The sequence below is a fragment of the Esox lucius genome, chromosome 9 (genome assembly GCF_011004845.1).
Source record: "Esox lucius isolate fEsoLuc1 chromosome 9, fEsoLuc1.pri, whole genome shotgun sequence".
NCBI classification, from domain to species: Eukaryota; Metazoa; Chordata; class Actinopteri; order Esociformes; family Esocidae; genus Esox; species Esox lucius.
In genome coordinates, this window is record NC_047577.1 from 3,200,074 (window position 1) to 3,215,453 (window position 15,380).

The following is a 15,380-nucleotide window of genomic DNA, read 5'->3' on the forward strand; positions in this document are numbered from 1 at the left end:
TGTGCCTAAAGGACTTATTTCAATTGACCAATTTTCATTGGCATGTAATTATATGTAGAATTATTGAAATTACACCGATCAGCCATAACATTGACCACTGACAGGTGAAGTGAATAACACTTATAATCTCATTATCAAGGCACCTGTCAGTGGGTGGGATATATTAGGCAGCAAGTGAACAGTCTGTCCTCAGAGTTAATGTGTTAGAAGCAGGAAAAATTGGCAAACGTAAGGATCTGAGTGACTTTGACAAGGGCCAAATTGTGATGGCTAGACGACTGGGTCAGAGCATCTCCAAAACTGCATAGTTCAGGAACAGTTTGAGGAACACAACAAACCATAATGTTATGGCTGATCAACGTATATTGATTTCTATTTTTGTATAGTGTAGATGCACAACTGACACTTTTCAAGTCTTTCCAAGTTTCATCCCTTCAATTTAAAAGGCCATGCAATTAAACCTTTGCATAACAGCACAGCTTTTCATAAACCTCCCCCTAGGAACCTTGAGGCCTGAGCTACTACCAGGGTTTGAATTTTAGATGGTATTTCTTGTTTCTATTCCATGTTCATTTTATAAAGCGTCTTTGGGTCCTTGTAAAGCACTATGTAAATAAAATGCATTATTATAATTATTAAGATCGGAATACACACAGAAAAATTCATGAAATCTGAATAGAATTCCATGGAGCTTTTTTTTCAGTTTTCAACAAACTGAAAAAAAGCAGCTATCCTTGAATAGCGCATAGCTCCGCCTCAGAATTTCCTAGTCAAAGCCATGGAATTAACAAATGTAACCATGTTTTAGAATCCTCTCTATACATTTAATTTAAAAAATATAAATCTAAAAATGGATAAGCTTTTAAGCGTTGACCATTCAACTCCAGCCCAGATTTTAACCAAGCTCTTCACACAAAGATACTGGAGGACTGCATGGTGACATTAATTGTAACCGTATTGGAGATTCAGATTTAGAGGAGTTATTGGTGACATTGCTGGTGACACATCCAGTGATATTACAGAGCCTACCAACGTAGAAGGCCTACTCCGTAGCCCATTGTTGTTAGTGTTGAAATTAGGGCCTGATAAAGTTACTTTCAGCAAAATGTGCAGTCCACCATTTACATTATTCTGTAGCTAGTGCCTCACATTTCAGCAAATCATAACAACAAAAGTTGAAGCCCTTTTAAAGTAAATACAAATTTCTACCAGCCTAAAAAAAAAGCATAATGGGATGATTAAAAATGTGACTGGGTGCATCCAGTGGCAGTGCCATTCACCAAACAGGCTGCTTTCTCATGCTGTTCCACCTCCAACATCGGTAAAATACCTACTATATAGATGCCAGCTAAAGCAGAGCAGATAGACCTGGGGACAAAGTCTTTACAAGGAGGTCCAATCTTGGTCAGAATCTGATTCAGTATGAGACTTTTGTGGGTCTTGACTCAATCTCTGCATTATCCCTGACCAATAGGGGGCACTGTCTCCCCTGTGTGTTTTCTGATGTTTCTTAAGACTGCTCTTCTCTGAAAAACTCTTGCCACAGTCAGGGCATTGGAAAGACTTCTCTCGGGGGCTCCTGTCTTGATTCAATGCAGTTCTTTTATCAAGCACAGAGTTGTGCACCTCTGACACTTGTGCGTTGCTATGTGTTCCTGTCCCATGGGTTTCACGCTGGTGTTTCTTCATGGCTTTCTTTTCCGTGAAACGCTTTCCACAGTCGGTACACTGGTAAGGTTTCTCTCCAGTGTGGGTTAGTATGTGTGTTTTCAGCGTGTTTGACTGAGAAAAACTTTTGTCGCAGTAAGTACAGTGGTGCGGTTTTTCACCCGAGTGTATTAGGCGATGCCGTATCAAAGAAGCCGCTTGAGAAAACCTCATGTCGCAGATAACACATTTGAACGGTTTCTCTCCTGTGTGTACTGTCTGGTGCCGTCTCATATTGGTCTTATCAGCAAAGCGTCTGTCACAGTGGGTGCATTGATAAGGTTTCTCCCCAGTGTGTTTTCTCTCATGGATTACCAATCTATGCTTTGAACTAAATTCCTGGCTGCAAATAAGACAGCAGAATGGATTCTTCTCTCTTACTTGCTCATTGTCGTCATTTGTTTTCTGATGCTTGGTTCTCTGATGATTCAACAACGCCTGAAGTAACCTGAAACTCTTTCCACAATCGGAGCAGAGGTGTTGTTTCTCTTCATGTGTCAACACATGTTTCTTCAGTGCTCCAGATTCTTTAAAGCCTTTTCCACAGACAGAACAAACATGCGGCTTTGCTACATGCTCTACATGTTGTGTTTTCTGATGTCTTCGTAAGGCTGAATGAAAAGTAAAACTCTTGCCACAGTCGGCGCAGAGGTGAGGTTTTTCTCCGGTGTGAGTCCGAAGGTGAGTCTCCAACCCCGCCTTTGAAGCCAGCCTCTTCCCGCAGTGAGGGCATGGCTCAGAGATCTGTGATTTGTACTTCTCTCCATTATGTCTTCTAACGTGTGTTCTAAGGTTAGAAGAATCATTAAATTTCTTTCCACAGAGAGGACAGACAAAGGGTTTCTCCCCAGAGTGCATACGAAGGTGCCTTTGGTAACTATTTGAATGAGAGAATCGTTTGTGGCATTGGGAGCAGTGGAAAGGTTTTTCTCCTGTATGTATTCTCTGGTGGCTTCTCAGCCTTTCCTTTGTTGGGAATTGCCGTTTACAGTCAGAGCATTGGAACAGATCTCCATCAATATGATGTGTTTTTGAATGAAGCGTTAAGGTGAATAAGGATGCAAAAGTCTTTCCACAATCAGAGCAAAGATGAGATTTCTCTTCAGAATGGACAGTTTGATGTTTTTTTAAGTACCCAGAACTTCTGAAGCCTTTCCCACAGACAGTGCAGACATGTGGCTTAGCATTGTCGCCCACGTGGAGTGCCTGATGTCTTTTCATAGATGAATGAAAAGAGAAACTCTTCCCACATTCAGAGCAGAGGTGGGGTTTTTCTCCAGTGTGAATTCTCTGATGTGTCTTCAAGGTTCCTGGTTGATTAAAAACTTTCCCACAGAACGAACAGGGATGACATTTTACTGCTCCGTGCTCTGAATGACTAAGTTTCTGATGTTTGGTCAAAGAGGGACGGAAAGCAAAGTTTTTCCCACAGTCAGGGCAGATGTATGGTTTCTCTACTGTGTGGATCTTCAAGTGAATCTTCAGTCTTGTCTTTGTTGACAGTTTCTTTCCACAGTGAGAACATGGATGAAGGACTGATTTCTTCACAGGCTCATCCTGTTCTAAGGAACCAAGATTGTTTTCCAAACGCGTATTTCCAGAGTGTTCTGCTGAGTGAGTTCTTAGGATGTGTTTTTTTAAGTTCCCTGGGTCATTAAAACTCTTTTCACAATGAGGGCAAATGTACGGTTTTTCCCCAGTATGCGTTCTCAGGTGTCTCTTAAGACTAGACAATTCATTGAATCCCTTTCCACAGTCTAAGCACTGGTGAGGTTTCTCTCCAGTGTGGCTTACCAGGTGTTTCTCTAAAATCTTTTTTGTGGTGAACATCTTCCCACAGTGGGAACATGGTTCATGGTAGAGCCTCTCCACATTCACCTCATCTTCTGGATGAGCTCTCCTCATGTGTTTCTTTAGGTTCCCTGGATCATTGAAACCTTTTTTACAACGAGAGCAAACATATGGTTTCTCTCCAGTGTGAGTTAAAAGATGTCTCTTGACACTAGAATGTGTACTGAATGTCTTCCCACATTCGGAACATGTGGTGTCCGACAAGTGAGATTTCTCTGTGATATGAGTTTTCAGATGCCTTGTGAGGGTGGAAAACGTACTGAACACTTTGCCACATTTACAGCACATATTTTTCTGTTTCTCCTCTGTGTGATTTAGCAGATGTCGCTCCAGAATGTCTTCCGTTGCAAAACTCTTCCAACATTGAACACAGGGGTGTGTTTTCTGGCGCGTTTTCAGCCCCAGTGTTTTCCTGCAGTCCATCAGCCTCACAGACAGCCCTTTCAGACCGTGCAGTGAGACGCTGTCTGGCCAATCACTGCCCGGGGTTTTCTGAAGAGCGGAGGGGGGTAGGTCGCACTGGTCCTAGAAACCACAAACATAGAATTAGCCAGGTTAGGAAATGCTCTCCTACCTGGCAATAAACTCTACATTTCTCTCTTCCTTGATTATCCAACCTCCTTCTTAAAATAGATGGAGAAAGTCTAAGGAGAAACTCTGATATGCTTCTTAAAGTTATTTTATAGAAGGTGCTGACTCACTGAAGGATTTGAGAAACACCTTATGGTTGGAAAAATAATTACTCACTCTCTGCCCTGGTGTGTTCCTCTCCGGAGATATCTCCACCTGATCGCTAGCCATCCAATCCCTGACCTCTCTGTCCCATTCTTCGTCATCTGCTGTGTCACCGTTGTTAGATTGGCTAGGACTCCTGGGCTCTGCCTCCATCCCATTGCTAGGTAACCAATCACTGTCCTCTATGTCGCAATCTGGAGCGTCATCTTCTGATTGACTAGGACTCATAGGCTCTGCCTCCAGCCCATTACTAGGTAACCAATCACTGTCCTCTATGTCGCAATCTGGAGCGTCGTCTTCCAATTGGCTAGGACTCACTGGCTCCGCCTCAAAACGTGAGCTAGGTAACTTGGCTCCTCCCTCTCCTTTCCATTGTTCATCACAGTCTACAGATGCGCCTCCACCATCAGTATTGTTATTACTGGACCTGCAGGGATTCAAGGCCCCACCACTTCCACCTTCCAGTATCCGTCTGATGTCCTCTTTCAGCTGGAGTAACCAAGACATTCCCTGCTCCTCTGACTTCATTGAATCCGTGTTTTCCCACATTTCCTCCATGATTTTACGCCGCAACGAGCGGTGATCCAGTCCTTTCACCTCAGAGACGTCTCGTCTGTGTTGCTGACAAAGGTACCGTAGATTGTCTTCAGTTAAACTCCATAAGCTTTTTTCAATTTCATCCATCAACACGCCTTTCCCTCGGTCCATTTTATTGATTTGGAATGTTTTTATTTGAAAAACAAATTAATGGAACCACTCCCGTGGGTATTCACAAGTCTCAGAGCACCAAATGTTCTTACTTTCAAAAGAGCAGTAGCATACCTTTACAGGTTGTTTTCCTCTGTGGAAATAGGAGAACATTGTGTAAGACAAAAAAATGTAAATCATTTACCCTAACCGTATTGGGCTGTGCTATTTTAAAGTTGGCGCATAAAACATACACCCAGCCTAAAACACCAAGACTTAGGCTTTTCATTTTTTTTTAACAAAGCAATATTTAGTATAATCCATTCCTTTCTCAGGGGAGTTGAACATTCTCAGGGTGAAAAACTGCTTCAGAAATGTGTACGGAAAACCTCCATGTATAGATCTGAGTACATAAAGCTTACATTTAACACAGGAATAAAACAATATTATTTTGAGTACTGATGGCATAAAAGGTAAAACTAATTCTGTGAAATAATTTAACTGATAAATGCTGATAAGCTATACCATGAAACGTGAATGAGGACAAAACTGCTTTTAGAGTTTACCTCGCTTACAAACCACTTTCAGCATGTGTCCCATTGAAACCTCATAGCACACAAGTTAGACCAGTAGTCTAACTCACAATGTCTGTTCCTTCTAAACCACAAGGCAAGTAAAAGGGACTGTGGCAACATCGCAACTGAATGCATGTCTTTTCTCCAGTTATCACATGATGACCTTCCCTGATATTTTTATGAACTTCCCAATGTTTACCAACATATTTGTTCATTAAAAAATGGGAAACTAAATTCGCGTGGGCATCCTCAATAAAGCAACATCATTTATAGCGCTACTCTTACAATGAGAGTCTACACAGGTCTGAACCGCTGCTGAATGAAGTACAGACTAACTGTCAACGAATGCAGCAGCCTAAGCATGGGATTGGCTTGAAAGGAACCCACGTTTGTTGTTTGCTTAAAGATTTGAGCGGCAGAAACGGGGTTAAAATTGAATACTTGTTAAAAATGTCACCATATATTATTTATGCGAATAAATCCTCAACGATCGAGGTTAAAGGAAATGTTCATCCAACTGGTGTTTAGGACGTGATGACTTTGATTTTTACATGCTGGTTATGAATGCAGATTGAGGTCAGGTGAAAAATAGTTACATCATGACACCATTTATATGAAATGATCTAACAAATGGATGCCTGTGACCTTCGAAATAATAAAATATCCCACCTCACGAGTTAATAAAATAAGGACTTTTATTGTCAAAGTACCCAACCCGGAAGCATAACTATCTTAACAAGGAGCTAGCTAAAAGCTAAAGACAAATTACAACAGCAAGCCACTGATTACAGATATTTACAACGGATCCCACTGTTGCCAACGGTAAAGAACATTTTGGCTTTTCGAATCCGTCTGAGCTCAGGTTCATATGAGGCGCTATAAACATTTCAGCCACAAGTCCAAAAACACAGTTTAGCTTACGAGCTAACGTTTGTCAGCTAACAGTTATGTAGACCTAACTATCAATTACATCATGTGGATAACCAGTTACGACCGTTGGCCGAAACGTAATCCTTGACTTACCAGCACGATTTAACATATACATTTTGATGTACTCAGTACCAGTCACCTACTCTCTCTTTTTTTTTTTTTTTACTGCGAGTGGCCCTGGTCGCGTTCGAGAAGATGAAAGGGGGCGAGGTTAACAGAAACTATGAACGCCGAGAAAGGACAAATGAGGGTATCGGTACCGTCAGACGTAAGAGCTGAGAATAGTAAGATGGCTTTCCTCTTTGAGGATATGAATAATTTATCATTTATGTTTTTCATTTAGCCATGTAAAGCATAATGGCAAAATAAAAACCATAATTGAATACCTGTGCAAATACATTTATGAATGAAATAAATTAACTTGAATCAACAGTATTTTATAATGCCCTTTTACATCAGCAGTTGTCACTTTACGTGCTTACACAGGATGTTTTGTAAAATTCTGTGATTATGTTTTCAGTCACAAAGACTTAACTCTCTTCACTAATTTCTACAATAACTTATCAAAAGGTTCTGGCTTCTGAAACTCAAGTTGTTAACTATTCAGAAAGGATTACTTACTTTTATTGGGTCTGGGTTCTCCTAGCTAGCCATGTTAAAATCAATATATGTAAATTTCTTTGGAATACACTGTATGCTAAAATGAATGAATTGGGAAAAATATATAAATCTCTAAAGAAAAATTATCAAGATCGAAAAACATTCAGAATTCTAATTCATGACCCAGTATCCGAACCAGACTCTGGGGTGCCAAAAACAGAACGTGTCATTTGAAAAACACATTTTTATTTGGAAACATTAACAAACAGTTATATCAAAATGAAGTTGTGGATTTACAACCATGTGCGACATCATATCAACAACTGTAATAGTAATCTCCAATAAACAGACAGAACAGATAATCAGAATTACCTGCGCTGGCTAAAAACATCTGCATGTACAGGAATCTGACTACCATAAACAGATTATTCGCCACAGACAAAAAAACGGAATGTACAGAAACAATCAGGGGCTAAATTGGGCAGGAGCCAACAGGAGCTGAGCTCCACCACCTATGGTTGAAATGAGACCTAGGGGAAGATGAGCTCCAGTACTTCCACTGGCCAGCAGTTTAGGTTTGTTTTTAGATAAAACTGGAAAGTCGGACTCCACTTCCCAAATCCCAATTTAACCTCGTTCGTCACAGTACAGACAGAATTCACACAATCAGCGTACAAACATTCTATCAAATGAAATGTAAAACACATTCCTATTAAAACAAAAGTTCTAAAACACATTTGATAAAATATATGACCTACAAGGTACTTTACTAACAAAATAAGATATTGTGACGCACAAAAAGTTTAAAGGAGGAATTAGGTGATATATTAAAAGAGGAAAATATCAGTGGATGAGAGAATAATGCAGCAAAGTGGACACACTGATGATGTATATAGCCTTTATCAAGTGTATAAATAAAGAAAACCAAATAAATTAAATAGATTATATTGTCAAGACAACTAAAAAGCACAGCTAAGGTTGTGGGGGGGTAAAGGCCCAGTGCAGTCAGAAGATATTCTGGTAAAATTCTCAATACAACAATCAGATCAGCTCAGAACAATATGAGCTGTGAAAAGATCGGTTTGGTCCAATTACCAGTGGGCACAAAAAATGATTGGTCTGCTTTCATAAAAAGCTGCCAATGAGGTTGAAATAACACTGAGAAAATTAGAATGACGCTTTGTTTTGAGTAAGAGCTGTGCAAATGGGTCTGCCTCACAACCGTCCGATCAGAGCTGGGTAAAAATATATTTTTGTAACACCCACATGGTCATACTGAGCATTTCGAGGGGTCGCATGATTAATAATACATTGTAATTAAATTAACACAGTTATTATACAAAGTGATGATTTGAAAATAGAATTACAATAACTGCACTGGGACTTAAAGACCTGTCAACAATTTCGGATTCCCCTCAGAATTCCTCTGGCAGGCATTCATCAATATGGCATAGAAACTATTCTAAAATGCAGCTTAACAACAGAATTTAGAGAGTTTTTTTTAGCAGAAGAGTCTTATACACACAACATTATGAGATCACAATGAACAAACCCCCCAAATCCTTAGCCTCGTTGCTAGTCCACAACCTCGACTATTTCATTTCAAAACCCCCCTAATTAACCATACATGGTCAAAATCTTGCCTTAAAATCCTCCAATTAAATCCCAAGGGGAATATACAATGCTTTATATGAAATACAATGGTGCAATTCAAAAACGTTAAAGCTGAAGTACGTAATTATTTATGCAATTAACTCTGTTCTATTAATCTGGATGGTGGATGAATTCCTACCATATGGTCCCAAGCCCATATCTGAAAAACCTCTATACAGTGTACTGCTCCTAAGGAAGAAAGTTGTCTGCTCTAGCAGTGGCAGGAAATGTTATCCCGCGCACAGGAAGTGATGCGTTTGACGTATCAGACATAACTGAGGCTGGACAAAATGTGGCTACTCTCATTTTGTGTATGAAGCAGCAAGAGATGCTAGACAATTGTATTTTAAAAAAATTGATGGACGCCGTTCAGGGTGAACATTGGTGCAGAGGCCTATCCACAATGGATGGAACTCATGGAGCAAAATGCATTAAACTTTGATGTGGAAATTCTTCTGTAAAAATGTTTAAGTTAACTAAAACGCTAGCTACCTAGCTAACCTCACACTGTTGTTAGTAATTGCCCTATTTGTGTTAATGTGGCTAGCTATACTGACACAGCAGACATGGCTATAGTTACTAACTGTACATCTATCCAGCAGACATTGTTCGCAAGTTTTGCTACTACTACCAGTTTCTAATAACGTCAATTTGCCAGCAAAGAAAATGTTAGCTGCCTTGAACAACCTCATGTTGTTGTTAGTAATTGACAATAACTAATTGCCAGGCAAGAACGATTGGCCAATTTGGTTAACTAGCTAACTTTCTGGGGATAAAGAGGCGAGATGCCGTCTGTACATGCTATTTGCTTTGTTTCCTAGCCCAGCTAGTAGTACTGTAATCGTAAAAAACATTACCAGGGTGAGTTTGACTTGTAGCTGGCTATTCTTACGTTTCCTATGTATGCTACATCAGATACATTTAATGTAATACATTTTAGTATATAATTAAAATCGTCTGTCAACTCACCTGGTCGATATTTGTTATTTTTTAAGTTAAACAGACTTCAGCCTGTGGTTATACATGACTGATAAATGAGAACTCAGAACCATAGTGACTGAAGGCAGCCTTTGAAAGTGTTTTGGCTCTGACCTTTTGTAACATCTGAAATGCCAATGGCAGACAATCTAGGGACCCAGTAGGCACATACACTTTTAAAAGAAAATATCAAACAGCACAAGTGTGAAGGTATAAATAAAATAATTTTTACAGAGGACACTGGGAGTGGATGAAAAAAAGCTTGGGCACCAGTTATTCTGTTTAGCTTTGAAACTACGTTTGGCAATGAGGCAGAGTACAATGTGTGGAATGTCAGCACAAAACTGGTTCAGGATTTCAGGCTAGACAGAACAGAAGTTGTCTAGCAAAATCATCCACTATCACTTTCTTCCTTGAACAGCTGTCATCCAAGAAGGTAGCTAGATATACATTTTTCAAATGTATAATAGTTTAATAGATCTTACAGTGACTTACAGTTAGACCAGTGGCAGATATACATCTTCATCCTTAGTTTAAATCTTCTGGTGTTTCTTCAAAGTGTTGTGAGTGCTTTATTACAGACACTGGAATGTCGGAGCAGTTTCTCTACTGTGTGTGAGCATGTGATTTTTTAGAGCTCTCTTCTCTGAAAAACCTTTCCCACAGTCAGGACAGTGGCATGGTTTTACTCCAGTGTGGGTTTGCAGGTGTGATTTCAGACCAGATGAGGAAATGAAAGTCTTCTCACAGTACGTACATTTGTAACGCCTCTCACCTGAATGCACCCTAAGATGCTTTTTAAGATTTTGGGAAAGAGCAAAACTTTTTCCACACTGGGAGCAAAGGTATGGCTTCTCTCCAGTGTGTACTCGATGATGACTTTTCAATTTCTGCTCATTAACAAAGCGTCGGTCACACTGAGAACAGTGGTAAGGCTTCTCTCCAGTGTGCATTCTCTGGTGAAACACAAGGTTGCGCTTTGTTGAGAGACACTGGTTGCAAGTAGGGCAAGGGAAAGAAGGCTTTGCTTCTACATGCTGTTTCTGGTGTGTTGTGAAGTGTCCTAAAGTTCTGAAACTTTTCCCGCATTCAGAGCATAAGTAAGGTTTCTCTCCGGTGTGTATGCTCTGGTGTGACTTCAAAGATGAAGCAGCCGTAAATCCCCTCCCACAGACGGGGCAAACATGGGGTCTATCCCTGTGTTCAGCATGGACTCTCTGGTGAGATATCAGGTGGGCCTGGGTATAGAAGGTCTTCCCGCAGTCAGGGCAGAGGTGGAGCTGTTCCCCGGTGTGTAATCTCTGGTGTTTTCTTAAGGCGTAGGTGCTGGAAAACCTCTTACCACACTCAGAGCACAGCTGGGTTTTCTCAGTGTGGTATATGCGCAGATGGTCCTTCAACTCTTTCTTGGAGTTCAGCGTCGTCTTGCAGTGAGGACATGGCTGCAGGACGCTGACTTTCTTTGTCACTCGAGCCTCACCGGAGTGAAGTTTCTGGTGTTTTTTCAGGCTTCTTAAAAGACGGAACGTCTCCCCGCACTCCGAGCACTCGTGAGGTTTCTCCTCTGTGTGAATGCGCATGTGACTCTTCAGGCTTTTTTGGCTTCCTAAATTCTTCCCACAGTGATTGCAGATGTGGGAGCTGGGTCGGTCTTCTGGGAGGTCTTCCTCGGGTCGTTTAGACGAACTGTGGGATCCGTCTCCTACGTGGTTGGTCTTGCAGTCGCCCAGCTGCACCGACACTCCCGTATTCGGCACAGACACTCTCGTCTTCAGGCAGCGCAGCAGGGCACTGCCGCGGGAGGCACGGCCCGGGGACCTCGGGAGGGCAGAAGGAGGTCGGGGCGGCTTATCCTAGGAAAGGCACAATTAAAAAGGGTGGGAAACTTATTTTTTATTGCTAAATCTTTGAGAGGATCTCAAGTGTCTTTCCTTGATTTCCCTCCACCTCATCAAAACACGCAAAAACACATTAAAACATGTTAAAAACATGTTAAAACAAGTAAAAATGAGTTAAAACGAGTAAAAATGAGTTAAAACGTTAGAGGCAATGAGGAGGAACCTCCTGTCACTGGGAGCAAAAGAGAAACCAATAACACAATTTGGTTGCAAACACTTTGCACCTTTTTAGATTATTAAATACACCAGAGGTTTTCTCCTCTAATTACTTTAATAAAGGGTAAAGATAATAAATAAAGAATAAGTCTTTAATAAAGAATAAGCAAACTTGTTGAGAGAATCCTTAAGAAATACACACAGTATACATATGTTGGATTTTCACATCCTGATTTGTTGGATCAAAATAATACCCTTTGGAGAAAAGATATTTGATATTTTGTCAATATCCTGACTTTATAATTTGTCACCATCAGGAGCTCCAAAAAGATATGGATTAATACTGAAAAATAGACATAATACAATATTTATTTTAGGTTTGTATAACCTATCAATACATAGGGTAAAAAGGTCCAGTGGAAAATGCCTGATATGTCAACACGCCCTTCTTTGTATTAAATGAAGTGAAATTCCAACTGCTGAGAAAAACACTGTCTGGTTTGTAAAATGAATACTCACTCTCTGCCCTGGTGTGTCCCTCTCCGGAGGCATCTCCACCCCATCGCTGGCCATCCAATCCCTGACCTGCCTTCTTCCATCACAGGCTACGGTGCCAGTGTCTGACTGGGTGGAATTCACTGGCGCTGAATCCAGCGCGTTGCCAGGCAGCCAATCACTGTCCTCCACGTCGCTATCTGCAGAATCAGAATCTTCATCGTCCGACTGGCTAGGACTCAAGTGCTCGGCTTCCAAACGCGAGCTAGGTAACTTGGCACTTCTCTCTCCTTTCCATTGTTCATCACAGTCTACAGATGCGCCTCCACCATCAGTATTGTTATTACTGGACCTGCAGGGACTCAAGGCCCCACCACTTCCACCTTCCAGTATCCGTCTGATGTCCTCTTTCAGCTGGAGTAACCAAGACATTCCCTGCTCCTCCGACTTCATTGAATCCGTGTTATCCCACATTTCCTCTAAGATTTTGCGCCGTAACGAGCGGTGATCCAGTCCTTTCACCTCAGAGACGTCTTTGTTATTTTGTCCATGATGTTTACATAGGTAACGTAAATTGTCCTCAGTTAAATTCCATAAACTCTTTTCGATTTCGTCCATCAACACGCCCTTCTCCCGCTCCATTTTATCCCAGCAGATTCCTAGAGCTCAAATTCAGATGAGTTAGAATTTGTATAGGCATAAAAATTTTAATGTTCTGCTCTCAGAGTTCTACACTGCGTAAACAAGTGCTGTTCTGTGAGTCTTTGGCGAAAACAGAAGTTCCTCAAGAGACTGAATCATCTCATAATGCTTCTTTTTTGCCTGTCACCAGAAAAGTGGAATTCCTGTGGGGCAACCTGTGGAAATACGAGTACATGGCATGACAAAAATGGTTTGGACCATTCAATACATTTCGGAAGTATAAAATACTCTGCATGTTTCAAGCAATTAATGGATTTAGCCCCAACTGCACAGGTGTAGTCACTTCGATCATTCAAGGGCCACAAACTCCCCACTTCAGACACTCGTCACTGATCCCCATGACATATCGATTAACGTAGCAATCTGATTATTTTGCCTCCTTGCCTGTGGAACTACCACCTTCAGCATCTGAGAGACACTCAGTCAGAACTTTTAAAATTGTCCTTTTTCATCCCAGTTCAATTTTTTTAAATTTCCTTTACTTGCCTATATTTTACTTCTACGTTATTTGTTTTTATACACCGCCACCCCCCTTCCCCCTTGGAGAACACGACTTTATTTATACTCAACGTACTTTTATTCTGAAGCATCCAACCCGGAAGCACACTTTGGCTAGCTTACTAGATCACAAAAGAAGTATTGAAAATATAACAGTAACTCGTTGATAATGTACGTTAACAATCTGTCTGCATGTTTCTGGCAGTCAGAAAACAAGGCTTTTAATCAAATAACGACTCTTTGAAAACAACTTTATATTAGTTTACAGTAGCAATTAGCTAGCTACATTCCAAGCTAATAGCAGCTAAGTCTAGTAAGAGGAGCAGCTAGATAGCGGTTATTCAAACCTAAGTACTTGCTAATTGCATCGTTTGGACTGGCCCTTTTGACCGATAGAAGATATCTAATGCTTTACTAACCCGCAAAACTGTGAAATAATCCTTTTAAAGTATTCAGTAACCTCCTACATAGCTTTACATAGTCGATCGGCCTGTTCACGTTCGTAAAGAAAAGAAACAAATGGGCGGGGCAAACAGAAAGTATGGCGGCTGAGAAAGTAAATTGGTGTTTGCGTGCTTCTACATCCACAGAAATGAGAGAGCGTTAGAAAACAGATTACCACTGGATAGCACAATCAGAAAGGGAACATTCTATCGAACAAAAAATTCACCAAAATCATGACACAAATTAAAAAATATAATGTAAATAACACGTTGCACTCTGGGATCGATATTAAAGTACGCACAGAAGTCGCTTTGGATAAGATACGTAAAATATTAAAGTTATAATTAGTAATTGGGTTATTATTTCGTTCAGTATTAGATTTAAATCACATTTAAAGGAATTTTTTTTAGAAATATCCCAACTATGTATCAACTTCATCAACAATAAGCAACGTAACCAACTCATTTTTCATAAGCTATATTCATTATTTCACAATGTTTCAAATCTATCATCAAAGATTAATCAAACAGTGATTTTTATACTCTACTTCTACCTCAGCTGAACACCTGTAAACCCAACCGAAATCTGGGCTCTTTCATACACTGTACCTCCTACTACTCTCTTCTAAAATCCGTACTTCCTTTGACCATCAATCTGTTGAGTTCTCTATAGCTTGGAAGAAGCTGCAAAATCAATCAATGAAACTTACAAACCTTTTTTATAGTGTTAATTTTTTGTAAGACACAACAGAGCCATTTGGTCTAAAAAGTTCCACAAAGTGGATTTCCACAGAACTCTTCAGGGTCCAGTTGCTTTTTGGCACATGTTCTTCTTCTTAGTAAGCAGTGGCATCCACCTTGCTACCTTGGCAAAAAACCCATTTTTGCCCAGTACTGGTTTGAGAGTGGAGACATAAATACCGGACTCAAACACCGGACCTTAATAAGAGCTTTCATTGGGTTCAATTACCAAGAGGGGCAAACGTTTTCTTCACAACTGACGACTCCATGACTGATGACTACATCCAACAAACATCCAAGCATCTATGTTTGGTGTCATTTCTTTCCATATATTATGCTATAACCCACAAAAAGATCCAACAAAATTCAGTGTGGAAATTGTGCAACAATGCAGAAAAACTTTCATTGCATTAAATATCTTCCGAGGTTGATGTCTCCCCAAAAGATCAAGCAACAACAAGAAATGAATGCAAAGTGGCTAGGACAACCCCAAGCTGGGTCAAAACCTAGACAGAAACCCGGAGAGAAGCCTTATTTTCAGGGGGCGGCGTCTGGCTGTGCTGGGTGAAGATTGTACGTTTTAATGACGTTTTTGAGCCACATAAATATTTTTGCCTGTTCAGATGACTTTGTCTTCAGGCATAATCCAGATCAGCTGCACAAATAGGTGGGCTGTGATCAATGACAACAGGAATCATCAGGCAGAATCCAGATCTGCAACAGAAACAGAA

The 15,380-nt window shown here is 40.5% G+C and overlaps 2 protein-coding genes across 3 annotated transcripts; both read right to left on the bottom strand.

Annotated features, from left to right (window-relative positions):
- Window positions 1-281: 281 nt before the first annotated feature.
- On the bottom strand, window positions 282-6,676 carry LOC105029848 (zinc finger protein 585A-like). The gene is made up of 3 exons (XM_010903406.5): window positions 6,579-6,676; window positions 4,306-5,134; window positions 282-4,083 (listed from the first exon to the last, which is right to left on the bottom strand). The coding sequence occupies exons 2-3, from the start codon at window positions 4,999-5,001 to the stop codon at window positions 1,384-1,386; spliced, it is 3,396 nt and encodes a 1,131-aa protein (XP_010901708.4). The 5' UTR covers window positions 5,002-5,134; window positions 6,579-6,676; the 3' UTR covers window positions 282-1,383.
- A 647-nt stretch (window positions 6,677-7,323) lies between these two features.
- LOC105029856 (gastrula zinc finger protein XlCGF26.1-like) lies at window positions 7,324-14,061 on the bottom strand. 2 transcript variants are annotated; one of them, XM_020045019.3, is made up of 3 exons: window positions 13,885-14,061; window positions 12,290-13,122; window positions 7,324-11,569 (listed from the first exon to the last, which is right to left on the bottom strand). In XM_020045019.3, the coding sequence occupies exons 2-3, from the start codon at window positions 12,905-12,907 to the stop codon at window positions 10,292-10,294; spliced, it is 1,896 nt and encodes a 631-aa protein (XP_019900578.3). In that variant the 5' UTR covers window positions 12,908-13,122; window positions 13,885-14,061; the 3' UTR covers window positions 7,324-10,291. The 2 variants fall into 2 exon arrangements, with proteins under 2 accessions (XP_019900578.3, XP_034150453.1); XM_034294562.1 differs by having other exon boundaries at window positions 13,542-14,061.
- Between the last annotated feature and the right edge of the window lie 1,319 nt (window positions 14,062-15,380).

Coding starts and splice junctions, on each gene's coding strand:
- LOC105029856 (XM_020045019.3), bottom strand. CDS start 12,907: ATGGAGCGGGAGAAGGGCGTGTTGATGGACGAAATCGAAAAGAGTTTA. Junction 11,570..12,289: donor GGGACACACCAGGGCAGAGA/GTGAGTATTCAT, acceptor TGCCTTTCCTAG/GATAAGCCGCCCCGACCTCC.
- LOC105029848 (XM_010903406.5), bottom strand. CDS start 5,001: ATGGACCGAGGGAAAGGCGTGTTGATGGATGAAATTGAAAAAAGCTTA. Junction 4,084..4,305: donor GGAACACACCAGGGCAGAGA/GTGAGTAATTAT, acceptor TGTGGTTTCTAG/GACCAGTGCGACCTACCCCC.